Source organism: Pseudochaenichthys georgianus, chromosome 11 (genome assembly GCF_902827115.2).
Source record: "Pseudochaenichthys georgianus chromosome 11, fPseGeo1.2, whole genome shotgun sequence".
Taxonomy (NCBI): domain Eukaryota; kingdom Metazoa; phylum Chordata; class Actinopteri; order Perciformes; family Channichthyidae; genus Pseudochaenichthys; species Pseudochaenichthys georgianus.
This window is the reverse complement of record NC_047513.1, coordinates 4,069,267-4,096,226: the sequence shown is the minus strand read 5'-3', so window position 1 is coordinate 4,096,226 and position 26,960 is coordinate 4,069,267. Positions and strand designations below refer to the sequence as shown.

The following is a 26,960-nucleotide window of genomic DNA, read 5'->3' as shown; positions in this document are numbered from 1 at the left end:
TTTTATAGTATAGTCTCGTAGAGTATAAAATAGTATAGTAAAGTATTGTATTGGTAGTAGTAGTGCAGTTTAGTCTTGCAGTTGTTGAGTGTAGTGTAGCATTGTAGTATAGTATCGTTAGTTTACAGTATATTATGATATGGTATTGTAGTGTAGTATATTAGAGTACAGAGAACCGTTTTAGAAGGAATGTGTATGGGGAGGATGTGGCGCAGTGGACTAGTGCGTTGGGGTCAGGGGGTCACAGGTTCAAACCCCACTGCAGCCAGCATGTCGTTGTGTCCCTGAGACACCCCACAGTGCTCCTGGGGGGATTGCCCACAGTATTGAGTACGTGAGTCGCTTTGGATAAAAGCGTCCAACAAGTGACATGTGATGGAATGACGGCAAACAAAGTCATAATGCAAATAAATAGGCGCAGTGACTGAGGCAGAGTGCGATTGGATCACGTGTGTGTACCTGGCTGCTGAAGGTCAGGTGGTAGGTGTCATACTGGACGCGGGGGGGGTTCCAGAACAGAGTGACATCTGTCTCTGAGATGTCCCTGGTGCTCAGCTGAGAGACCCCCGACATGGCTGCAGAACATAAATACAAATATAATGTTAGTACAGCAGGCAAATACTCCACTTCATATCTGTGTTCAATCAAGTACTTGTGACCAGTTTGGTTCAATACTTTCAATGCAGTTACCCTGTCAGTCTCACAGTAACCCCTTGTCTTTCATTGGCTATAGCTGATACATCCCAGCTCTGTCATTGGATGGGGAAAAGGCAAATACATTAATGATGATGTATTATTATAGATTGATAGAATGTTATGCTCTATGGATTGTCATGCTTCAGAACACAAGGCCCAGACGGGAACATGTGCAGCTGATGCATGACTTCACACAGTAATCATTCACAGGTTTGCTTTACTGCACCAGTTTCTCATAAAGTTGGTGCTGAAAGATGCACCGCTCAGCGAGAGCCTGACGTCATGTTTCCTGTAACCAGTTACCCAGACCCAACATGCGCTTCATATACAGAGGCACGAGGCCGCCGACCACATTCACACATGCGTTTCATTGCATCTTCTTTGCATTACATTGCTGCAAAGTTTCTAAACACAAGTTTTTTTACTTCAACTACTTTTATGAAGATTTGGAGATGCTGAATCCTGTCGGGGCATTTCATTGCCGCACCTGAACAAGTATGTGTTTAGCATTTGGTCTTGCTGAGGTCATATCCTGTGTTCAAACTACCTGTGGATGCTCGACAGTAAAAAAAAGTGCACAGCAATGGGAGGGGCTGAGTGTGTGTGGGGGGCAATCATATTATTTACTTCAGTGCAAGCACATTGTGGAAAGACTACAAGTAAAAGTACTGCATCAAAATCTAAGTAAAGTATCCCAATATTATCAGCAAAATGAACGCAAGTTAAAGTATTTATCGTGTAGTAAAAGTACTGTTGCATCACTTCCTACCTATCTATACTTTTAAGCAGCAGTGGAAGAAGGACTGAGATCGTTTACTTTAAAAGTATCAGTAGAAAAACTGTAAATGCAAGTTTCATCAGCAACATGTCACTGCCAGTGTTTTAATATTATATAAGATGACAAAATAAGATGTATTTGGATTTGCATTACTGCTGCATCAAAGTTGATGTTGCATTGTACTGCTGTAGATGCTTATTTTAACTCCTTTATGTATTGTTGGGTATATTTAGAGCAATGCATCATATTCAATACAATCATTTGTTTGGAGCTTTGCAATGTCGTTTGTGAACTGATTCCAGAGGCTTGTTGAAATGTTCATTTAGCTTGAGAAGTAGGATCATTTTAACAAACAAAGGAACACTTTATCCTTTAAAGATTCTAAATTCTAATAAACAAAACACATTGAGAGATTTCAAAGTGTAATTTGAACTGTAAGTAAAGCTGCCAGACAAATGTAGTGTACTAACAAGTACAATATAAACATCTCCTATGCAGTAGAAGTGTAGAAGTGTAGAAGTTTAGAGTGGGAATACTCAGCAAAGTACAGGTTATATGTAAGTCACATGTATCACACCGACAGAACACACTACAGGAAGCATCATGGCCTATTTAATACGGATGCATGACGTCTGGGGTTAGGGTCAAACAACAGGGTTGGGAACTGCCGCACTACATCATCCTCTCAGGAATAACCACATGTCTCTTCTGCCTTTAGATTTAATCATTAACTTTGGATTGAAGACTAATTGTTTCCAGAGAACATCTATCAAAATAGCGCCATATTCCCCTGATTATAAAACAAATGATTTAAAGCATTCTATTGCCAGAATGTTGCTCATGACAGACAGGCCCAATATGGATTCATTTCCTTGCCACTTGCATGCGTGTGTGTGTGTGTGTGTGCGTGTGTGCGCGTGTGTGTGTGTGTGTGTGTGTGTAGACAGGTGTTAAAGTAAGCAGTTCAAATCATAGCTACATGTAAATACAGTCTTGATACTAGATGCATTTACAATATTTAAGGTGTAAAAAGAGGGCTTGAACAGTAAAATGCATATTAATATTTGATCCAAATGCGGGGAAAAAATGGTTATACAAACAACACATTAATTCCAGGTGTAAATGGAGACTCCCTCTAATACCCCTTGTCCATCGAAGCGGTGCCAGGGTGGGTCAGAAACAGTTGTTCTGTGTTTCTACTGAGGTGGCACCAGCTCTCTGCCTCACATGTTGTTCTCCCATTTGGAAGCAGAAATCTGCTGGGCTGGAACCATACTTGCCAACACTCCCGATTTCATTGCCCTCTCCCGGTTTCCTCCCCGGGTCATACTTCTCCCGCATTTCTCCCGATTTCTGACAAATCAGTGTTTCCACTCGGACTTTAATACAGCTACACCATTGTTTGGTTTCCATGGTAGCGCATCTCTTTAGTAGCGCGCGCAACTGAAAGTCTGAGAGGGTGAGGAAGATAGTCACAGAAAACAGAACAAGAGTCGACGGCAACTCGACCCTCTGCTCACTCCTTTCCAGCCCACATACGCTCCATCAAGGATGGTGCTACAGGCAGCAAGGCAGTGCACTTACAACTACAGTAAGCATGTTAGTGTTAATCTAATACAGCTCTGGCAATCCACTAGCACCCCCCCCCCCCCTGGTTTTGGAAATGCTCCCGATCTCAAGGTTGGCAAGTATGGCTGGAACCCAGAGCCACGCACTCGGATCCGGATAAGAGGTTTAAGTTGGACTCTTTCATCAATTTAATCTGGTTTCTTAAGTTTAAGAAAAACATGAGCACAGCTCCTACGCAGTCTGCCATTGTTCAAAAGTAAATGATGTAATGCACTGCAAACTGGTTTCGCAGTTGGTTCAACCTGCCAACCAACTGCGAAAGCCAGCTGCGAAGCAAACTAGCACCAGCCCAGAAGTACAACGGAACTCACTCCAGTGGAAAAGGGGTGTAAATGACACAGTTCTTTAGTCTCAATTAGTGATTCTAAAATGCATTGGCTGTGACTCACCGGTATCACAGTTGGGTCCAGTCATGCCGTCTTCACACTGGCTGCAGTCCGGCCCTTTGAACCCTCGGCGGCAGACACACGTCCCTTTGACGCAACGCCCCTTGCTGTTGCAGTTACCAGGGCAACCTTTGGCGCCGCAGTCCTGCCCGGCGAAGCCCACCTCGCAGACACACTTCCCGTTGACGCACTTCCCGCGGTTGCTGCAGTTATTGGGACAAGCTTTTTCAGAGCAGTCCGATCCGGTGAAACCGTCATCGCAGACGCACTGTCCGTTAACGCAGCGCCCCCTACTGTTGCAGTTTCCTGGGCAGGACACCTGCGAGCAGTCTTCTCCGGTGAAACCGCTTTCGCACTCACACTTTCCGTCCACGCACTTGCCGCGATCGGTGCAGTCGTTCGGGCAAGTTATTTCGAGGCAGTCCGGGCCGCCAAATCCTTCATCGCAGACGCACTCTCCGTTGACACAGCGCCCCCTATTGTTGCAGTTTCCAGGACAGGACTCGTCCGAGCAGCTGGGACCGGTGAATCCGCTTTCGCACTCACATTGACCGTTCACACACCTCCCGCGGTTGTTGCAGTTATCAGGACATGATCTTTTGGAACAATCTGGTCCGGTGAACCCGGGGTTACACACACACTGTCCGTTCATGCAGCGCCCCTTGTTGTTGCAGTTTCCTGGGCATGAGTTCTCAGAGCAGTCCGCACCGGTGAACCCGCTGTCACACACACATTTACCGTTCACACACCGACCTCGGTCACTGCAGTTGTCCGGACAAGCCCTCTGGGAGCAGTCCGGGCCGGTAGACCCAGGGTTGCACAGACACTGTCCGTTGACGCAGCGGCCCTTGTTGTTGCAGTTTCCGGGACAGGATTGGTCCGAGCAGCTGGGACCGGAGAAGCCTTCACTGCACACACACTTGCCGTTCACACACTGGCCCTGGTTGTTGCAGTTGCCCGGACAGGCGTTGTCAGAGCAGTCGGGGCCGGTGAAGCCAGGGTCGCACACACACTGTCCGTTGATGCACCGGCCTTTGTCGTTGCAGTTTCCGGGACAGTCGGACTCGCTGCAGTCCGGTCCGCTGAAGCTAGGGAAGCAGACACACTTCCCGTCCACACAGCGACCCTGATCACTGCACTCATTGGGACACTTGTCCGTCTCCGTTTTAATGGAGCAGCCTGCACCTGAAGCAGAGAGGGACATACAAATTAAATAAACAACGGAAATCACATACAGATGCCTCCAACTACTAAAAGGATTTTTAAATGCTAGCCTTCTTAGTTTTGGCAAAACTCTTTTGACATTGTCCTGCTTTACTCTGTATATACTACCCACATACTTTTATGAAAGTGTACTGCTGCTACATAAGAAAAACAAAAATGCATCAGAATCTTGGTATAACGTTAAAAGTGTATTGATTTTCAGAAGGTTTTCTTGTTATGACAAAAACTGTTTTAAGTTATAATGAGATAAGTCTTTCCCAGGCAGAGGTGCAAAAAGTAAGTAAGTCCTATTATAATGTAAAAAAACATGATGTCTTATAACACTAAAGCCACAGTTTAACATTTTACCGCCATAGGCACTCGTCTTTTGTTTCAGCAGCAAAAAGATGTGGCTGTGTATTGTTCAGTCAGATGTAGACGGAAGAGTAAACGCCAAATATGTTAGTTTTTTTGTGTGTGAAATGTTGTCATTTGTGGCCAAGAGTATTGTCTAATCAGGAGACCTATACTGTGCATGTGTGTCCACTTCTCATATATGTTGAGACTCCTTCCATTGTGCAAGTCTTTTTTTGGTGTGTTTTTTGCATTAAATAACATATCTATTACATCTGCAACACACTGTCAAACATGTCTTGAATTATACAGAACAGAGTCCTCTTCCTTCTCAGTATTCGATGGTGGGAGGTGAAGGCCTAATCCTCCGTCATTAGAGCGTAACGTGGCCTGGCTTTGACTAATTAGAGGAGGGGAGCTGCGCTGGACTGGGAGGAGATGGAGACTGAGATCACACTGGGCAGAGAGCAGAGGACACACACACACACACCGACACACACAAACACCGGCACACACACAATTAGCTCATGCTTTGAGCTGTGCCAGTTTCTAATGGGCTCAGTCTTGAGGTCAGCTCCACTTCACCAAGGAACTTGGTGACGAACGGAATATAAAATGGTCAAAGATGGTTCAACTGTGACGGATCTAATCAGTACAAAGACTCAAGTGCTGTTCTTGCTGTCACTAAATATAGAGGTAAAGGTACTTTATATTTCCACCCCACAAATGTTAGAAATGAGTTATTTTGACATTTGATGATATTGATCCCACTGTAGCTGTTTTTCATATTTACCTACAAGGAAGTTACAGTATGTTTGTGTTTATTGATTTTCATGAAACCTGTTGGAAGAGCGGGCCAAGGCAGAACCTCTTACCTTTTGAGAGCATTACAGGGCGGATACACAAATGGTTAAACTTTGTCAACATTTGAGAAGGGATATTTATTAGATCTTTTAGTTGATCATTGAATATTTTGTTGTTGGATTCAATGATGGTTTCAATTTATTTCGTACAAGTAGGGTTGAGTTGAGTTCAACTCATTATTAATGAATTATTCTGGTATGAACAGGAATCATTGGGTCACACGTCACGTCATGACGGAAGCTGTTTTTTACGTGTTAACCTATTCTGGTAAGGTTTGTGCTCACCCTAAAATAAAGAAAAAGATGGAACAAACGGTATGAATGTGTAACTACATGCTCAGAAAAGTTAAAATCTTTAAAACTATTTTAATGCATGATAAATTGTCAACCGTCGGCTGCAGAAGGGTTGTGTGTGAGTATGTGTTGCATAACGAGTCAGTGGAACAGGAGGAGCAGCTACAGGCAGAAACAGTGAAGTAATATGAACTCATCCGAAACAAAGACACGTGCAGGGCAACTTGTGACTGAATGTGACAAGGACTTGGAGCAGGGAGAGATGAAAGCTGGGAAATATATAGACTGTGAACTCTGAGTCAGACTTTTATATGTTCAGTATGAGTCATACCCTACATCTGCTGATTTATGGTTTGACAGTTGTTATTCTGAGGAAACACTTTAAAGTATAATGATACAATACATTTGAAAGGGGCAGTCCAGAATCATTGAACTTTTTGTTCATTTCATTAATAACCTTCCTGTATACAACTCCGTAGTGCATTTCATCACATTACCTGCTACTTGATATGGTTTTGTAACATTTCACTTTTATTTTAGCGCCACCTTAAGGCCAAACTTGTAACTTGCACAAAATAAATCAAATGTAGCAGAATATCTTTATGAAGTCTAAACTGACCAACTCTTCTTGGAATGCACTTCTAATTAACAAAGACAATGATATGAATTACTAGAGAAAGCAATTCCTGAAGAAATTGCTAGTGGGAATGATTTATGCTGTAAAGCTGATGCTGAATTGCTCTGCTGAAATGTAATGTGTAAGAAGAAAGTGAAGAATTTAGATTGAAATGATACATGAACACAGGGGGCTTGAATGTGTGATAAGAGAAGAAAAGAAAGTAAAAAGGCTTGGAAAAGCAGCAGAATATTTGAACTGCAAACTTTTGAACTAACTTGATGGCGAATGATCTGTCGCCATGCCAACGGCATTTGATGACACCCCATAATACGCTTAGATGCGTTGATGGCTGCATCGTTACCAAACCTGTGAAGTTTTTGGGCCGTTTGGTGAGCATTGTGTTGCCATCAGTGTTGGGACTAACGCGTTACAAAATAACGGCGTTACTGTAACGCCGTAATTTTTACAGTAACTAGTACTCTAACGCATTACTTTTTAAATTCAGTAACTCAGTTACCGTTACTACATGGTGCGTTACTCCGTTACTGCGTTAGTTTTTTTATATAGTCAACAGCCAGGTGAACAGAGATGATAACTGTACTTAAGTACAGTACTTGAGTAAATGTACTTAGATACTTCCTGTGTCACATGCGGAGACGGGCTGTGGGCGTGTTTGTGTTGTTTACTAACAAGACTATCATGGCGGCGGCGGAGCTCAAGTCTAGTTTCTCCACCTGGAGATATTCTCACTATTTCACTTTTGTCGAGCACAAAGAAAAGAAAGTTTTAGTTAAATGTAAGTTGTGTCCTGGCGGGTCAAAGAGCCTATCTACTGCCCAAACCAGTCATTCAAATCTCTTAACACATCTGCAAAAACAACATGCTGGGACGAAGCTAGTAGCTAAGACCACAGAGACTCAGCCGACGCCACTCCACCTCCACCTGCACCTAAGCAACAGCGGCTGGATTTTAACCAAGGGACTGCTAGCCAGGGGAAAGTCGATAAAGCCATTGCACGGTATGTTGTAGAACACATGCAGGCTATTGCTACAGTGGAGTCACCCGCTTTCAGGGAGCTAGTTAGCATGATAGCATGTCCGGGCGGCACACGGCATATGGGACTACCTGGAGAAAGAATATACAAAAATGGAAAGCCAGCTAATATCGATGCTATCCAGATTGCATATAATGCATGTCAAGTTTATCAATAGATTGTATTATTCTCCAATGCAATAACAGCACTGAAATGAAGGCTCTAAGGGCATTAATATAATGGGAGCCCTTTTTTTAAGTAACTAAAAAGTTACTTTTCACAGTAACGCATTACTTTTTGGTGTAAGTAATCAGTAAAGTAACTGAGTTACTTTTGAAATGAAGTAACTAATAATGGTAACTAGTTACTGGTTTTCAGTAACTAGCACAACACTGGTTGCCATGGCAACGACATTTGAAGACATCTCAAAACTGTCCCGTAGATGTCTTCACGGCTGGACTGTTAGCACACATGTGAAGAGTTATACATTACATTAGGAGCATAGGCGGCGCGTGAGGCTCAGGTTTGGGAAGGCTAAATAATTTGTTTTACATATTACAGGATAAAGGAAATACAGTACACTTGTCCCTGTTTGTGATTGGTCAAATGTTGCTAACCCCGCCCCTTTCACGTGAACGTGCTCTCAGCTGGAGAGAGAACCCTGGCTTGATTTACCGAGTTGATAACCAGCGTCGTAGGACCGCTTAGCGAGATCTCGTTTGTTAGGGTTAGTTAAGATAACTCAAACATATTCAGGGTCTGTTGAACTGGCTTCGTAGAACAGGGCACAGGTGGCTGCATAGCAGCGCTAATGTCAAAGACACAAACATTATACATTACATTTTTATTTTACCAGGATGCAGTGACAAAAATATTTGGGAAGGCTTAGCCTTCCCTAGCGTTACATTACTCTCTCTCTTCTCTTGATCACCCTCTCAATCTTCTATCGCCCTCTCTCTTGATCGCCCTCTCTCTCTTCTCTTGCTCGCCCTCTCTCTCTTCTCTTGATCGCCCTCTCTCTCTTCTCTTGATCGCCCTCTCTCTCTTCTCTTGATCACCCTCTCACTCTTGATCACCCTTTCTCTCTTCTCTTGATCGCCCTCTCTCTCTTCTCTTTATCACCCTCTCTCTTCTCTTGATCACCCTCTCACTCTTCTATCACCCTCTCTTTCTTCTCTTGATCGCCCTCTCTCTTCTCTTGATCACCCTCTCACTCTTCGATCACCCTCTCTCTCTTCTCTTGATCACCCTCTCTCTCTCTCCTCTTGATCACCCTCTTTCACTTCTCTTGATCGCCCTCTCTCTCTTCTCTTGATCGCCCTCTCTCTTTCCTCTTGACCACCGTCTCTCTCTTCTCTTGATCACCCTCTTGATCTTCCATGGAAACGCATCCGAGGGGTGCGTTTCCATGGAAACGGCATATGATGACACCCCATAATTTGCGTAGAGCTGTTGAGGGCAGGACCATTAACCAGTATCTGAATTCTGCTGCTCTGAGCGTGTCAGTTGGAGTTATGAAATCATCGTGTTCCATGACACAGGTGTTTATATTTGAGCTAACGAGGTGTCCAGAGATCAAAGGTTTCCATTGTTCTGAATGAGAGATAAACCTGTTACGTGTGAACGTTTTGTTGAAGAACCGTAACAGATATCGGTGAAATTTCAAAGCGTGAAGCATGTCAAGGAACTTGAGTATCTGAAGTGTACTTTTTGTGTACTTTCGGGTGAAAGCCTGAAATTACAATGGGCTTTAATGGAGACATGTTGAAAGTGTTTGTCACTTCATGCCCTCAAGAGGCATTTTGTTTAATTATTTTTTGCTTAATTATTTGTCATTTTTCAAGCTACGAGAGGTTTTCCTACGTGTGTCATGAAAAAGGATATGTCAGGAATGTAGGGTTTGGGAATTATGGCAGTTTAAAAAAAAAAAGATTTCCTACACTCTAGCTGTGACATCACGCTCTCTAGTTAATGTTAAAATCTGAAGAAAGCCTCTTTACCAAGGTCTGAACAATGTTTAATATCTCTAAAAGTAAGAATCAGATTTAAAAATTATGTTACACGAATGATATCAGAAAGATGTGTAACATTTTAAAGTTGGAATGAGGTTTCTGAGTGAAGGTATGAATGAACAGTTAGCAGTTGAAGTCGCATGAAGATTGTTCAAGTCTGAAGATTTTCTCCATTGACTTCAATGGTTAAAAATGTGATGTATTATGGGATGTATCTCTGGCATTATGAAAGTTATGAATGATAAAAGTAATAGCACTCGATTCCCGACCGAGCTGAACGTTTTGATGTTTGAACGGAGTTTCTGCGATGTTCAATGCGGGAGGAGAAGACCGGCAAAATAACGGGCGGAATAAAATTAAAGAATTTCGTGCGTCGAAGAACAGATACATTATAGGAACACTGGTTGAAACAACCCTGCAGGTTAGGAACCGTAAAGCATCTGACGGAGTTTTCGTTGGTGCTTTTTCATCAAATATAATTAAGAACAAACTTAGGGAGCTAATGGTGAATGAGGCCTTTTGTTTTTAAACTGATTATAGCCATTTGTGTTGCTTATTAAGTCATGAATATACATATATACATATGATACAACGTATTTTTTGTTGGCCAACCAAGAAGTAAAAATAAATACTGATCTTCCATGTATCAGTACTTGGATTGGATTTCGGGAAAAACACAAGTTCATGCTTAAACGTTTTGTTCAGCAGGATAATATCCACATATTAACACTGATTTATGATTTTGAAGCGTAAATGCAATCGCCAGAATCAAAAAGGTAACGTCAGGCCATAAACAAATACCTTTGCTCTCTTTGGAGGTGCAGCAGCCCCCCTCAGGTCCTCCACACTTCTCCCTGAGGGACGACACCTCCCTCTCCAGCCTCTCCAGACGCTCTCGCAGGGCAGCAAAGTCCGCCTCACAACCACAAGACCCTGATCCCGACCCAAAACCTGACGGAACCAGTTTGATCTTATGGGTCAGAACCAGAGAGGAACCAGCAGTCAGGTCTATTTCTTTACCTGAGAGAGGAACAGGTTGGATTAAAACTGGGAGAAGGTTGAAACTGAACTTTGAGATTAGCAATGATGAAGTCGGAAGAAAGCGACATTGGTTGAGGATATTTTTCATTAGATAAACAGTACTGCTCTGCAGGGTTTTACCTCCCTCGCTGGCATCAGATGAATCTCCCTGAGTGACGCAGCCCTCGGAGATCACCACCTGTAACAAAGATTACATGAACGATCAGCTGTTTCTTTGTGTTAGGTTTGCAACATCCTACTTATGGGGCTAAATGAAATATCAAAGGCCCAGCTCCAGCAGTCAACTTTTCAATGTTTCCTTGGGCAAGAATGTTAGTCTCCCTGAGTACACCTTAAATGGCAGGATTGGCAGCCCTCTGTGTATGTGTGTGACTGGGTGAAAGACTGGAAAAATGCTATATAAATGCAGTCCATTTCCCATTGACTACAAACGGACCAATATTTGGCAATGTATTTAATTATGAAGTGAGGTCAATGTCGTTAGTTAGAGTATGCATGAGGATGACCAGAGAATTATAGGAACTGGATAAAGTTGTGACACAACCAACCATCCTCGTTCTGTAAACTCAGGTATATTTTTCCATGGATTATATACCAAAAATCAGGGACATGCCCAGGAGGCCAAAGGGCCCGTGGGGCTACATGTCAGAGTTTCAAAGTGTTTACCATCACTAATAAATATGTTGTATGTGATCCGAAGTGTTAAAGCACGACATAGAGTCCTGAAACCTGATTGAGAATCAGAATAATTTATGTCAAGGGAATTCATTTTTAGTTCCAATTAAGAAATCAAATCACAAGCAATAAAAAGAGAAAAGATAATATGTTAGATTATACATTTAAATAAACAGAAGAAGATAAATTCCCAAACCGATCAAATTAAATGAAATAAAAATACATGTATGAACACAAAAAGTGAAAGCACATTTCAACATAATATATATTTTGATGTCAAAGATCTGAATATGTCTTTGGATGATGATATAATTGAAGTTCAGGACACTTCTCTAAATGCATGAGAAGCAGGTTCTGTAAAGCCTGGACTAATGTGGATATAAACGGTCACAACATAAAGATGGATATTATCTCTTGAATGTGTCAATCAATCCAAAAACTTGTCAATCAACTGACCTTGAAGGAGTCCTGCTTGTTGTCCCTCGGAATCCATTGACCTCTGACCTCTAGCTCACGGGGGGGCGATGGGGTCAGGAGGGCGGCAGCAGCCGGGGAGAGGAGGAGGAGGAGGAGGAGGAGGGAGGGGATGAAGGAAAACATGGCTGGGGTCAGGAAACCCTCCCTAAGGGTGAATTAGAGGAAAGGTTCCGGACTGTTCTGAAGCAGTTTGTAGCTCTTGGAGTGGAGGTGAAAGAGATCTCTGTCAGCTGCTGTCACTTCAGTCAGATCCAGAGAGCTGAGGACATTCAGCGGACACTTTCCCTCTGTACGGCAGGGACTCTCTCCCTCTGGAACAAAGACAGAAACACACATTTAATCCACCGTACATTTCCAATCCCTTTTGGTCACCATTAGCACAAATGGGGCCATTAGCTGTTCACAGGCTTCACTGTCACTGTCGCGTGTCGGCCAGTAAAACCACAACGGAAAAAGTAACTTGTTCTGAATGAGTAATCTGTTAGAATGCAGCCAGTTGCTGATGGATCACGCAGCAGACTATTAGTCAAACTGTTATATGTTAATTTATTTAATGGATTAAGTATTTCCACGAAATGGATGCTAATGTCTCACTGTTTTTAGTTTACTTGTTGACTGTGATTTCTGAATCTCAAATAGTTAAAATAAATTCATTAATACATCTTAATTCCCTTATAGTCAACATTTGTTAATCTTTTATTGTCAAAACTTTGAGGTCACTAAGAAATAATGGAGCTATTTTATATAAAAAGGCTTAATTTATTACACCAGGTGTACTGCTCATGTTACTCTAACCTTAACCCTAATCCTTACCCACACTAATACTGTTCAATGCAATGTTAATACAAACATCTGTTTATTATTTTTTTAACTTTTTGAAAAGTTATTCCATTGTAAAACATAAGAATATTTCAGAAAAACCAAAGCAGCTAACAGGTGCAAACAAATTAAGCAAACAGGGGATTGCCAACAACTGCAGTCCCTCAAATGACCACTTGAGGCAGTGGGAGATCCCCAATGGAGGGAAAGATAAAGATGGGTTTCCCCTACATTTATCAACCTTTTTCCTTTCTTATGGGATGACTGCGTTGATCAACCTTTGCACTATCATCCCAATCAAATATGGACATAAAATAAGTAGAAAGAGAGTCGACCAACATTTGTAAGGCAATTAAATACAGAGTTGGTACGAGTTAAACACTTAAAGAGCAATTTGCAGGCTTTTTTGTTTTATTACATTTATGCTTAAACTTGCCTGAAAATTACAATTAAAAAAGTAAATGCAGGAATTCATATGTTTTACGAGACATAAGGGCAGGATTTCAGAGGGGAAAGTAGCCGTTTGAGCTCTGCTACTAAAAACTGTTAGGGGAGCAACTTTCTCGGACTCCTTCTCTGCCCAATTCACGGCAGTAGTTGGTTACTATATTATCAATACTACTTTAGTTATAGCCTGATATATGATTGCTAACTTTACAATGTTGTGATGTGACTGACGTTAGCTAACATTAACTGTAGCTAACGCCGGTCACTCACCAAGACAGCCCTGTTCTCCCATGGTTCTCCTCACACCACAGCTCCATTTCTCTCCGATGGCCGTTCATTCTAATCCTTGGCTGCTCCTGGTCTCTTGGACGCCTAGCAGGCTCATCATTATATGATTTGTGGTCCGTCATATGCATTCGACTATACATTTTCAACCTCTTCTGTGTCAAAACTAGCATTGTGAACCATATGTATTCATACCTTTTTATGCAGAAGTAAAAATGTCTTACAAAAACGACGCCAGATGTCACTGAAGTGTATATTTATGTTTTGTTTTTTTTAAATCTAGTGTATACTGTATACATCATTTCCCTACACATTTATTCACTGGGGTCTCTTACCTGCCAGTTGCTCTTTAACTAACATGTTTAATGTTTTAGCATGATTGCACCACACACTGAAAGGCTGTGGTTGAGTGTCCTTAGTGTGGTGGGTATTTGGACACATTGAAATGTTGGACTGATGGCTATAATAAAAGTCAAAGATGTAGTCAAGTTTTGACAATCGACCGTCTCTAATGACATTCCATACAAAACATAGAGGGAAATATGAACTCTAAGATGGTGAGGAAATGTCCCATGATTCTGGGAACTACTGATGTCTGCACTATTCTGTGCCAATAATACATTCAGTATATTTTGAGATGTTTGTGAGAGACAATCGGACAATTCTAAAAAAAGGATAGCAAAAAAAAGGCAATTAAAACATTTAAATATCAAGATTTAGATAAATATAAAATAACAACAAAAGCCAAAGGATTATGACCTGAACATACTACACTCTCTTCTCCAGCAGAGACACCGAATCATAGGTTTGCTACAGAACATACATGTATATGTTCCCCTGGTGGTCCACTTGTCAAAGCTATGTGATCCCCTCCAGGCATTATGTAAGACCTAAAAACACGCGGTGCTCTTTTCCCCTCGTTAGAATGGCATGTCTCATTACAACATGCAGGAGGCAAATGGAATCAGAAGTCTCAACCTGATGCATTTCATATGGGAACCCACATGTTCTCCCTGGTGCTAAATTGACTTGACTCAGAGAGTTCAGCATCTGCAGTCAGTCTGCACCCCGCCGTCAGCCTCAATGGGAACAGTTAGCTTGTAAATACCTGCCGCTGACAGCTGCTGCAGCTGCTCCGGTTGCACCTCCTCGGAAAGACAGGGCAATAGAAAGTCCCTGAACGCACCATAAAGACTGCACACTTGCTCTTCACCTTTACCTTCTCGCACTGCTGCTGATTTGATTCCTCCTGTTCACACACCGAGCCTCTGAAGCCAAAAAGAACACTGCTCCATAACTTGATATCCAAACGTGGCTGTGTTTAATGACGTGTACACGAGATACCTGGAGGCGTTCGGATGCGAGGTGGATGAAGGTGAATACATGTGATAGCAGCTTAACAATACAATTAATTTATAACCTGCTACTGTACCTCTATTCTCATTTCAGAACTTTATTTCTGTTCAACATATACGTAAACCAAAAACAGACCAATCTTTGGAAATTAAAACTTTGGAAAATTAAAACGTCCCCTCTGATCAAATACTATAGAAAACTGCAACTTGTTAAACTCATCCTGTACCTCCAAATCAGGAAAGACGTTCTGCTTTTGATAACTTGGTCAAATTAGTACTCAGATTTTTCTATGCAGCAGAACCAGAGATTTAGTCTGTTTTATTCCACAAATTCTTCCACCTTCCTTAAAAACTGGCGCCTACATTACCCATAATTCAACTTAATCACAGACAGCTGGGTGTGAGAGCCAGGTGTGTTTAGCTAGTTTGGTGCTAATGAAGCCTGGAGCCTCCAACCTGCGGCAGAGGGGTGTGACATCATTGCTTTCAAACCCCCCCCCCCTCTTTTGTTCCTTCTCCAATGGGTCAACTCAAGCAACACTGACTCCGGTGACATCACTTGGGGACATGTATCAGTCTCCTTGCAGCTTCCTCTGGATACACAACACCCCTTTTGCAGACAGCTTTTAAAACATGGACAGCAGAACTCCTAAACAACCCATCATGTGGAACACTGCCCCCCTGTACATGTTTAACTCAGTAAAGGCTAACGACATGTAACAGATGTGAACAATAGTTTGTGGACTTTTTGCAGGTCAATGGCGTGTTTTGATTTGTTGTTGGTGGTGATGTAATGATGGACAGCCATTACGGTACAAGCCTTCTTTCCCAAATCTCAGTCAAGTGAACTCCCTAAAGTCTGAACAGTCAGACAGGATGATGTCACGTGTGCACAACAAAACAAAACCACTTCACTCTCAAGGTTTGTAATTTTCACATTAATGTGCTTCCATTTTCATCTGCCACCTCGATGACACTGCAGCACATTTCAACTATTGCCTGCATGCATGCAGGAGCTTTAAGATGGAGTGGATCCCCCATAATGCCTTGATGTTAGTGAAGTGCACTTCACATCTGGATCAACCACTATGCAAACATGGCGATTCCACTTGTTTCCAACATGGATTCACTTGTTTAAGGCAATCTTTCAAATGCTCCGGACGAACATCTGTCTTATCTCTGTTTTGTAATTAACATGAACCAGGGTGACATAATATCATCCTGATTGCAGACTGGAAATAAGAGATACTCAGAAAATGTATTTCCTTGCATAAGAAAATGCACTTTTTGAGTGCCACAGAAGTTTCTATTGTTCAACAGCTGGTGTGCCGAAAGAATGAAAACCAAATGTTTTCTGATTATTCAAGATTGAAAGTCTTTATTGTCATATGCACAGTAGCTCCAGTGTCGACATGGCAACGCACATCTTAAGTCCCAAGCTCCTCCAACAATGCAACATGGTTATATCGGACATAAAACAATAAAACAAATACAAATAAAATAAAAGGAAACAGAGTAGAATAGATTAGAATAAGAATATTCAGAATGTGGCTGCATATTATCATTATTTTTGTGATGACTGATTCTCTAAAGTGAGTCATACAGTTTTGTTTCCAAAGTATCACATAAGACCACCTGAGAGTGAGTTTTAATAATGCCTATTGCCTTGTAATTCTGCATATAATACAATATCTATAATATAAATCAACCTATTGCAAAATGTCCTGATTGATTATGAATCAAATAAGCGTATCTTTCACCCTGAGAGTGGAGCAGCATCTTACCTGCTGTGGTCTGCAGACTTCCTCTGAGTGTGACGGACTGACCAGCAGCAGAGGAGGGGCGGGGGATGGACAGAGGAGAGAGCGGGGGGGAGGAGAGCTGTAAAGCTTTCTCATACTTGAAGAATTTTCCTCTCTCTCCTCCCTCTCCTCCTCCTCCTCTCTTTCTCTCTGATGTAATTCTATGTGCTTTACAAGTCCCTGTTGGGCGGAAGATTTGCGATGGAAAACATCTGAATCTTTGAATGCTCTTAAGGGAACGTTGGGGCCCGGCGATCTCTGATGTGTTTTGTAGCGTGCGTCTCCCCTGCTGGACTCTCCATGGCGATAGACTGTGTTCCTGTTGTTGTTTCATCGGACACATCGTGATGCTGGGAGAAACCTGCTCTCCATTCCCTGTCAGTGGAGCAGCTCAGGACCTGGCATCACACACACACACACACACACACGCACGCACGCACGCACACACACGCACGCGCACGCACGCACGCACGCACGCACGCACGCACACACACACACACACACACACACACATACACACACACGTGCGCACACACACACGCACACACACGCGCACACACACACACACACACACACACACACACACACACACACACACACACACACACACGCACACACACACACACACACGGCTGAAATATTGCTTGTTCAGAAGGGGATGTTTAATAAATGTGTAGCCCTTATTATTATTCGAATTAACGAAAAATAAAGTTTGCAAAGATACAAGGTTTCCCTAACATAAGTGATTTACAGATAATTTAACACGTTTATTTATGTTAAAGATATTAAAAAAATATTTAAATATATTTGTTATACTTTAGTGATTGGATATACTGTAGGCTATTTTTATTTTATGTACAGCACTGTGGCTCAAACAAAAATCGTTTATAAATGTGCTATATAAATAAAACTTGATTTGATTTGATTGGATATTGAGTTAAGATAATACATAATACATTTAAACAATTTTAGCATAAAGCTGCAACATCAGATGTGTTCCTTTATTGGGCCATTTACAAACCCTTTGACTGTAACTCTGTTCTACATGGATTTGATTTCTATGACATTGTTTTAATTGACAAAAGTAATTGTATTACTTTCCTGAAGTGATTTGGTGTATCATGGTACATAAAGACCTTAAAGGAAAAGTGAAGTTGTTAAAAAGACGAAAATATAAAAATCGATTTCACATCCTAAAAACCATTTGCAGTATATCAGCTGTAAAGCAGCTATGGTGACATGTAGTCATGTGATCGCATCAAGCAGAACACTGCTGTCAGCAGTACGGGGCACATGAACACTCACAAGCCATGGACCTTCTTCATACACACAACCTCAGGAGGAGTCAGAAACACCAGCAGGAGGAGAAGTGGGGTTCAGACGCCTCTGTCCCGTCCCACCTGTCACAAAGATCACCGCCCTGTGGGGGGGGGGGGGTAACACTCTGAAGATGCGACCCCTCCACCATCCTCTCACAGACAACATGAGCTTCTGTGTTTCTCACTATTTATGAACTTCCGCTCCCTGGTGCATCTCAAACAGATGCTGAAGGTGCGTTGTGCACAGGGCTCGCCTTGACCTCCCTGGGGCCCAAATATCTGGTAAGGGGCCCTCCTACCTGACCCATGAGCCACATAAACCATGTTCTGTCATGGCTGACACCCCACTGCATTACCCCATCCCTCAGAACAGTAGTAGTAATAATAATAATAATAATGGGTTCCATTTATAAAGCACTTCATATTTGATTTCAAATCCCGAAGTGCTACAAGTAGTGAGCATGAACAGTATAAGTAAACATTAGACAACACGGTAGAATTAATAAAAAAGCAATAAAAAAAAATAAAAGGGTGATAAAAAGGTCTAGGCAAAGGCTCTTTTGAAGAGATGGGTTTTGAGGCCTTTTTTAAAAGCCTCCACGGTCTGTGGTGTCTCATTTGGTCGGGGAGAGCGTTCCACAGACTGGGGGCAGCCGAGCAGAAGGCCCGGTCTCCCATAGTACGGAGCTTAGTCCTGGGGGGTTTGAGGTAGTTGGAGTTGCTGGAACGGGTGGTCCGCAAGGAGGTATGGGGGGTGAGGAGTTCCTTGAGGTAGGGAGGGGCAGTTCCATGGACACACTGGTGGGTGAGGACGGAGACCTTGAATTCGTTCTTCAGTTCCACGGGTAGCCAGTGTAGCAGTGCAGTCTGCTGCATCTGTCTGTCTGAGAATAAGTCATCAGTTACATCAGGCCCAAGGTACTGGCTCACCAAGATTTTCTTTTATACATTTCAAATATAAAATATCATTCATATTTTGGCATGAACTGCTTGATGTACACAATGCCCATCATGCCCAGGTTCAACATAGATATTTAATCCATAGTCACTGCCAATTTTGCGTCCTGAGTTGTTTGGTTTGCAGTTGGTTCAACTTAGGAACCACTTAAGAACCAGTTTGCTTTCCCACTGACCAGGCCTTGTAGGAGCCAAGTCAGGACGTCACCGTTTACGTCACGACAGAAAGAATTTCTCTTATAATAACAACAATGGTGGACTACTTTTTAGCTGTGCTCATGTTGCTATTAAACTCAGAAAGCAAGATTGAATTGCACGGATTTCAGAGAGCCAGGCCCTTGTTCGTACGGCATCATACCAGCAAAGTACAGTGCAGATTGAAGTAAAAATAGTAACTTACATATTATATAAAAAAAAGTAGGCACATGTTATTTATAATAAATACACAATAAGTCAAATCAAATAAGATAAGTACACCATGGTAACAAACTAAGTGGCAGTATTTTTTTATTTTTTTTTATTTTTTTAAAAAGCATCTGGTAATGTTGGAAATTGGAAATAAATTAAAAGAAAGAATAATACATAAATTGCACATGAGTTTATTTTGCACGAGTGTGTATTGCACAAAGTTTTGTATTTATGTCTGTGTGTGTGGTGGTCCGCTCCCTGTATGTTCACTGGTGTGTGTGTGTGTGTGTGTGGGGGGGGGGGGTTCCTCTGGCACCAGAGAGTGAAGTTGGAGGACGATGTTACGTGTGCTCAAACACCAAACATGCATTCTATCATTTCAGTCTCTGTAATGAAGAAAGACACAAACAGTGATCTCACAGCACCTTGTTGATGTAGTCGTTTCCAGGTCTACAGATACATGTTCACAATTGTGCAGTGGACGGCTTCCGACACTGCCAGAGAAAGGAAATGCCAAATGGTGCTTTGGCTCGAGATTCTTCACATTGCATTCTCTTTGTTTTGAACACTTGAGCTCTTTTTCATTTCAAATGAATATGTTGAATAGAGTTTGTGGTTTTAGTTAAAAAATGTCTAGTTAATTACTTTTGACCTTTTGATCTTTTACTGTTTATATTGTGACCATTTTGCGTAAAGGAGTAAATAACTACTTGGCCATGAATCTGATTGTCATTACTTGGTAGGTTTACAGATTTAAGATACAGTAAAACATAACAAATATTGACATATATATAATTTGTGTTGATGGATGACTGTACATTACTCTTACTTCTCTTCAGCAGTTAAAGTATTTTTATATGTTTTGTCAAAGGGAGCCTCTCTGAAGAACCAGCACCTTACCGTGGTAGAGAGGTTTGTGTGCCCTGATGAACCTGGGGGCTGTTGTCTGGAACCTTGTGTTCCTGGTAGGGTCTCCCATGGCAAATTGGTCTCAGGCAAGGGGTTCAAAAGACCTCATGAAAGACGACACAAGAAGTGAGGATACCCAGCCCGGAGGAAGCCCGGGGTCCCCTTCTGGAACCAGGCCCAGAAGGAGCACTCGTCGGCGAGCGTCTGGTGGCCGGGTTTGCCACGGAGGCCAGCCCGAAAAGGCAACGTGGGCAACACCTCCGCTTCTCCGTCCCGCGGGCCCACCACCTACGGGAAACAGCGATGGGGTCTGGTGCGCTGCCAGAAGGGTGGCAGTGAAAGCGGAGGGTCTCGACGGACCAGACCCGGGCGACAGAAGCTGGCTTTGGGGACGTGGAACGTCACCTCTCTGGGGGGGAAGGAGCCGGAGCTTGTGCGGGAGGTGGAACGGTACCAGTTGGATCTGGTTGGGCTCACCTCTACGCACAGCGTCGGCTCTGGAACCTTACTTCTGGATAGGGGTTGGACTCTATTCTTCTCCGGAGTTGCTCAAGGTGTGAGGCGCGGGGCGGGTGTGGGGATACTCACAAGTCCCCGGTTGGGTGCTTCGGTGTTGGAGTTTACCCCAGTGGACGAGAGGGTCGCCTGCCTACGCCTGCGGGTTATGGGGGGGAAAACTCTGACTGTTGTGTGTGCTTATGCACCCAACAGCAGTTCAGAGTATACGGCCTTCTTGGAGACCCTGGAAAGAGTCCTGTATGGGGCTTCTGAAGGGGACTCCTTAGTCTTGCTGGGAGACTTCAACGCACATGTGGGCAATGATGGAGACACTTGGAGGGGCGTGATTGGGAGGAACGGCCCCCCTGATCTGAACCGGAGTGGTGGTTTGTTACTGGACTTCTGTGCTAGTCATGGATTGGCCATAACAAACACCATGTTCGAACATAAGGATGCTCATAAGTGTACGTGGTACCAGAGCACCCTAGGCAGAAGGTCCATGATCGATTTCGTTATCGTATCATCGGACCTGAGGCTGTATGTTTTGGACACTCGGGTAAAGAGAGGGGCGGAGTTGTCAACTGATCACCATCTGGTGGTGAGTTGGGTCGAGTGGCGGGGGAAGCCTCTGGATAGACCTGGTAAGCCCAAACGTGTAGTTCGGGTGAACTGGGAACGTCTGGAGGAGGCCCAAGTTCAGGAGGCCTTCAACTCACACCTCCGGCGGAGCTTTTCGGGCATTCCTCTGGAGGTTGGGGACATTGAACCAGAGTGGTCGGTGTTCAAAGCCTCTATTGCCGAAGCCGCGGCGGGGAGCTGTGGTCTCAAGGTCCTAGGTGCCTCAAGGGGCGGTAACCCTCGAACCTCCTGGTGGACACCGGTGGTCAGGGAAGCCGTCCGACTGAAGAAGGAGGCCTTCAGGGATTTGTTATCCCGGGGGACTCCCGAGGCAGTTGCAAGGTACCGACAGGCCCGAAGGGCAGCAGCCTCATCCGTGGCCGAGGCAAAGCAGCGGGTGTGGGAGAAGTTCAGAGAAGACATGGAGAAGGACTTTCGGGCGGCACCAAAGTTGTTCTGGAAAACTGTCCGACACCTCAGGAGGGGGAAGCAGGGAACCATCCAAGCTGTGTACAGTAAGGATGGGACGTTGTTGACCTCAACTGATGGAGTGTTAGGGCGTTGGAAGGAACACTTTGAGGAACTCCTGAACCCGACAACTCCGCCCTCTATGTTAGAGGCAGAGCTGGAGTATGACGGGGGATCATACCGGGCCATGTTCGTTCCTACCCTCACCTATGGTCATGAAGGATGGGTCATGACCGAAAGAACGAGATCGCGGATACAAGCGGCCGAGATGGGTTTCCTCCGCCGGGTGGCTGGTGTCTCCCTTAGAGATAAGGTGAGAGGTTCAGTCATCAGGGAGGGACTCGGAGTTGAGCCGCTCCTCCTTCGCGTCGAAAGGAGCCAGTTGAGGTGGTTCGGGCACCTAGTTAGGATGCCACCTGGACGCCTCCCTAGGGAGGTGTTCCAGGCACGTCCAGCTGGGAAGAGACCAAGGGGTAGACCTAGGACCAGGTGGAGGGATTATATCTCTTCGCTGGCCTGGGAGCGCCTTGGGACCCCCCAGTCAGAGCTGGTTGATGTCGCCAGGGAAAAGGAAGTTTGGGGCTCTCTGCTGGAGCTGCTACCCCCGCGACCCGACCACGGATAAGCGGGAGAAGATGGATGGATGGATGTCAAAGGGAAGTCAAGTTGTGTGTTGATTGAAAGCATAGTTTAGGAGTGAAGAATATATTGCTCCTTCAAAGAGAACACATGGGATAGGCAGGACAGGAGGGGTCAGCCAGAGGAGAAAGATTTATATTCACATAAATTACGAGATCTCTTGCTGGGTCAGTCCGCTACCAAAATACATATATCTGTTTCTGTGCTAAGCTGTGTTTCAATCTTATTGTGGTTGCTGCTTTTACACCTGAAACACCTGGAGTTTTGTGACGGTAACTCCATTTTAGAATGAAAACAAAACAAAAAGTTAAAGAAAAATCAATACAAATATTTAGAAAAACACAAGAAATGAGGGAAGATAAAATACAAATAAAGCTATTAACATAAGCATAGGAAGTTAAAGACAACACACAACTTTATTTTAGCAAACAGAAAAACACAATGGACATAATCTGAAGATGTGAAGTAGATTCCCTTTACTATTGAGGCGTTTGAGGATTTTCTAAAGAGATGTCTTCATAAGATTATGGTGTTATTAAGTTATTAAATATGTACCCTAAAGCTTTTTTAATTATGCCAGGCTATTACCACTTGACGCCACTCTTGGCTGCAGCAGCAGGACGTAAACACAGATGCTGTTTGCACGTAATTCTACAAAGATGATGTTTAAGCAGTCAAATAAAGGGTCAAAAAAGTAAACATTCATCACAAAAATGGATTATTTACCATTTGAAATAGTTCATTCTTTGCCGTTGGAATCATGTTATGAGCTCTGTGTGGATTACTGTTGGACGCCTGTACGGAACACCGGTTGAGCATCATGATCTTCCAAGGCCTCACTTTGTTACAAACTCCCAGAATCCTGCAGGTCCGATGCAACTCTTACTACTTTTAAATCCAGGCTCAAGACTTTTCTTTTTGCCGCTGTAAATTATAGTGTCCGTCCAAAAAAGGGATCCATCGGGGACATATTTATGTATAAAAGACATCAAAACGTGCATTTTGCATGATAGGTCCCCTTTAATGTCTTTCATTTTTGTAAAGCACTTTGAATTGCCTTGTGTTGAAAGGTGCTATATAAATAAACTTGCCTTGCCTTCATGTTTTCTCCCTTCAGAACAGAGCCCTATCTTGCTCACTTTACCCACCAGGCTCCAAAGCCTTCAGCCCCCCCCCCCACTGAGCTCCATCAACAGGACTTGTATGACCTCTGGGAACCCTGAGGTGACTGAAATGCCTCAGAAACCAGGACCACATGCAACACGGAGCGGAGGCTAATTGCACCATATGTGTTTTGAACAGAGCCAAGGTGAGTCTGTGAAATAATAATTGTTTATATCTATCGTTACAATAAATGACATCTACCTGATCTGTGTATGTTGTAAGCACAGATAATAATGCAAAGATAATCAAGTTGTGGCTGAAGATCTATTCACTACTATTCACAGTCAAAAACCTTGACTATGTTCTCCTCTAAAACCCCCTGATAAAGAGGTTGAAGAAAGCAAATTGAGTTGTCATAACTACGCTTTACCTTTCCATTTCCACAGCCTAAAAATATGAGTTTACAGTACCAACTCCTTTTTTAAATAAACCCTTGTCTTAGATCAGCTACGTAAATATACTGTATCCTGCACAGTGTTGGGCAAGTTACTTCCAAAATGTAATATATTACATATTACTTATCTCTACAAGAAAGAGAAAGGAAAAGAGGTTAAAAGACGGAGCGCTGGACGTCAGATAAATCACCAGAAGAAGGCAGACAGGAAGTGAACACTGACAGGACACGGAATGGGCTCTGTAGTGTGTTTAGTATGTGGCCGTGTGCAGGCCCGGCTCCAGAACAACATGACTCAGGGTGCCTCTGAGGTTACAGGGGGGCAGCAGTAGCAGGTTTACATGAGCAATAGAGGCATTGATGGTCCCAATGAACAGATGATGGCCTTTGTTATGTTCTGAAACCAAGCAAGTGAGAACATTTCAAGTGACTTAAAAGTGCAATCCTGAAATATCTCATACACTCCAAAGTGGACTGTGGCAAAGAAAAGCACAACAGCTTCAAAGCTACTGATAAAACAAATGAGAACATAATTTGTAAATCAAGGCACATATTATTTGATCCAGCTCATGGTTTGAAATGGCAAACATTGAAAAGCAAAAGTATTATTAAAACCATGTACTAAACATCACGTTGGTCCCATCATATACTCTGGGAAGAGAATATCTACTGTGCTTGAAAACTGGATCACATCATCATCATGTGAGGTGACTTTGTGACCTGGAGAACATTTCAGCTGCAACATCAGCTCGTTGATAAGCTTGGGATATGAGATCTTTGTGTAGCCATTCGTGGTGAAGGCATCTGTGCTATTGTATGCATTATTTTTGACCCAACATTTAAATACCCCACTTGCTCATTTTAAAGCTTGTATGTGTCTTCAAAAAGTCAACAAGTGGCTTTACTTGCCCAAACGTATGCTTTTAGTTACGTGGCGGTGACTTCAAAGTCATGCAACCTTGTTTGTGTTAGCCTAGTTATCATTTTACTTAATAATTACAACTGTAGAATCGTAGCATTAAACATCTATTCCTTACAGCTTATTTTACATTGTGCTATTTTCTATATTACTCTGTGTATTATCTGTTGATTTTACTGATGTTTGCACTTCTGGTTAGATGGATGATAAACTGCATTTTTCTTTCGTTCCAGTACTCTGTGTTATGACGAAACAGTTTAATCTAATCCAAGCTAGGAGTATACCACACATTGTCGTTCAAAAACAGGACTTTTACTTCTGGAAATCTAGACATATTGTAGAGTTTATTCTGCATTTTAAAATATTTGAGGTTACGTCACCACCCTAACATAATTGGCAAGTCAATGTCTTACAAACAGGTTCAAAGCAGAGAAACAATGACATGACATTTGTATCGCATGTGAAACATTTCAAACTCAAAGCCAATTATCTATCTCTCATATTTCATATTTAATCATGACATTCCCTAGACTGTATTTTGCTTCCTGTCCAACACACAGATGTTTAACCTGTGGGTTAAGTATTTTTGGGAAAATAATAATAATATTTTTTCCTTTCTCGTCTTCATCAATAAATTATTATGTGCTTTTCTTTTTCTGCAGCTTGTTCAAACCCCAGACCCGATCCCCATCCTGCCTTTGTCAGGGAGCAACAAGATGAAGACGAAGAGGAAGGAAAAAATCAGTTAGACTCGTTTCATTTTGAGCCAAAAGCCCAGGGGCCTCATTTATAAAGCCTGGCGTAGGATTCACGTGGGAAGGATGCTTACGTAGGACAAAGCAAATAAATACGCACAGACATTTTACCGATTCATAAAACACTGCGTGCCGGCGTAGGTACGCAGTGTTTTATGAATCGGAAAATCTCTGCCTGTGCTTCTCAACCCCCCCGCAGCAACTCTATATCCACCAGTTAAATGAAATAAAACTAATGTGTTGAGTTATATCAGCTGCCAAATCTACCACATATGGTGTTCTTAGTTTCCTTACCTCCTGTGTTTTACGAGCGACTTAGCAAACGGCATAAAACACGATTAAACATGATAGGATATAAAACCATGCTCGTATCTACAACCTATAGAAAAGCAAAACGACGTAATTCTGTCCTCCTGCTTACCGCATCATTTATGAGAAAACATGTCATAAACATACACAACATATCGAGGTAGTTTTTAATAACATATCCGTATTTATTTATTTCCCCTAGTTATGTTGTTGTGTGCACTGAGGAGTCTCAAGCAGGCGTTTGTTTAATCATTTTAAGATTGGCTTTAATCAATGTTTGAAAATGAATTCTTCATATATGACAAATGAGAGGTAACATTTTGTTTATGGTATTATTTCCACATATTTCTCTCCATTCTTCCTTCTGCCAACGCGGTGTCGCAGTTTCTCGTCTCTCCCGTTTTTGTGCTTTGTGCGTACGCATAGGTCAGAGTTTGCGTGGAGGACCGCACGTTTTCCAGTCAAGTTTGTTTTTTATAAATCGCAAACATTGCTTAGAAACTGGCGTACGCCATCTTTTGAGAGACGCACCGTTCATAAATGAGGCCCCAGACCTCTCTGCTTTTAATAAATGCTGTGTGAGTGAGAGCAGTCAGACAAATGTAGCAATCAAGTCCGTGTGCCCTTCACACACACACATAATAAACAGCTCCTTTCTTTGTCCTACGGGTCATACAAATTGACTATCACATGATTTGTCATTCTGAATGCAGTATGCACATGGAAGGCTCTAGCATGTGTCAAGCTCCTTTACTCTCACAGAAACTGCACAGGCCACCCTCCATTGTGTTTGTAATTGACTGAAACTAAATGGAAAGAGAAGAAAGTACCACAA

General features: G+C 42.8%; 1 protein-coding gene across 2 annotated transcripts in view; it reads right to left on the bottom strand.

Moving 5' to 3' along the window:
- LOC117455114 (tenascin-like) overlaps positions 1–16,782 on the bottom strand; it is a 65,082-nt gene extending 48,300 nt beyond the window's left edge. For both annotated transcript variants that reach the window (XM_034094484.1, XM_034094485.1), the window contains exons 1-6: positions 16,751–16,782; positions 12,040–12,371; positions 11,029–11,086; positions 10,669–10,887; positions 3,493–4,674; positions 460–575 (exon numbers count right to left, since the gene is read on the bottom strand). In XM_034094484.1, the coding sequence (XP_033950375.1) occupies positions 460–575; positions 3,493–4,674; positions 10,669–10,887; positions 11,029–11,086; positions 12,040–12,183 (1,719 nt within the window). In that variant the 5' untranslated portion in view covers positions 12,184–12,371; positions 16,751–16,782. The remainder of the gene's footprint in view (positions 1–459; positions 576–3,492; positions 4,675–10,668; positions 10,888–11,028; positions 11,087–12,039; positions 12,372–16,750) is intronic.
- Between the last annotated feature and the right edge of the window lie 10,178 nt (positions 16,783–26,960).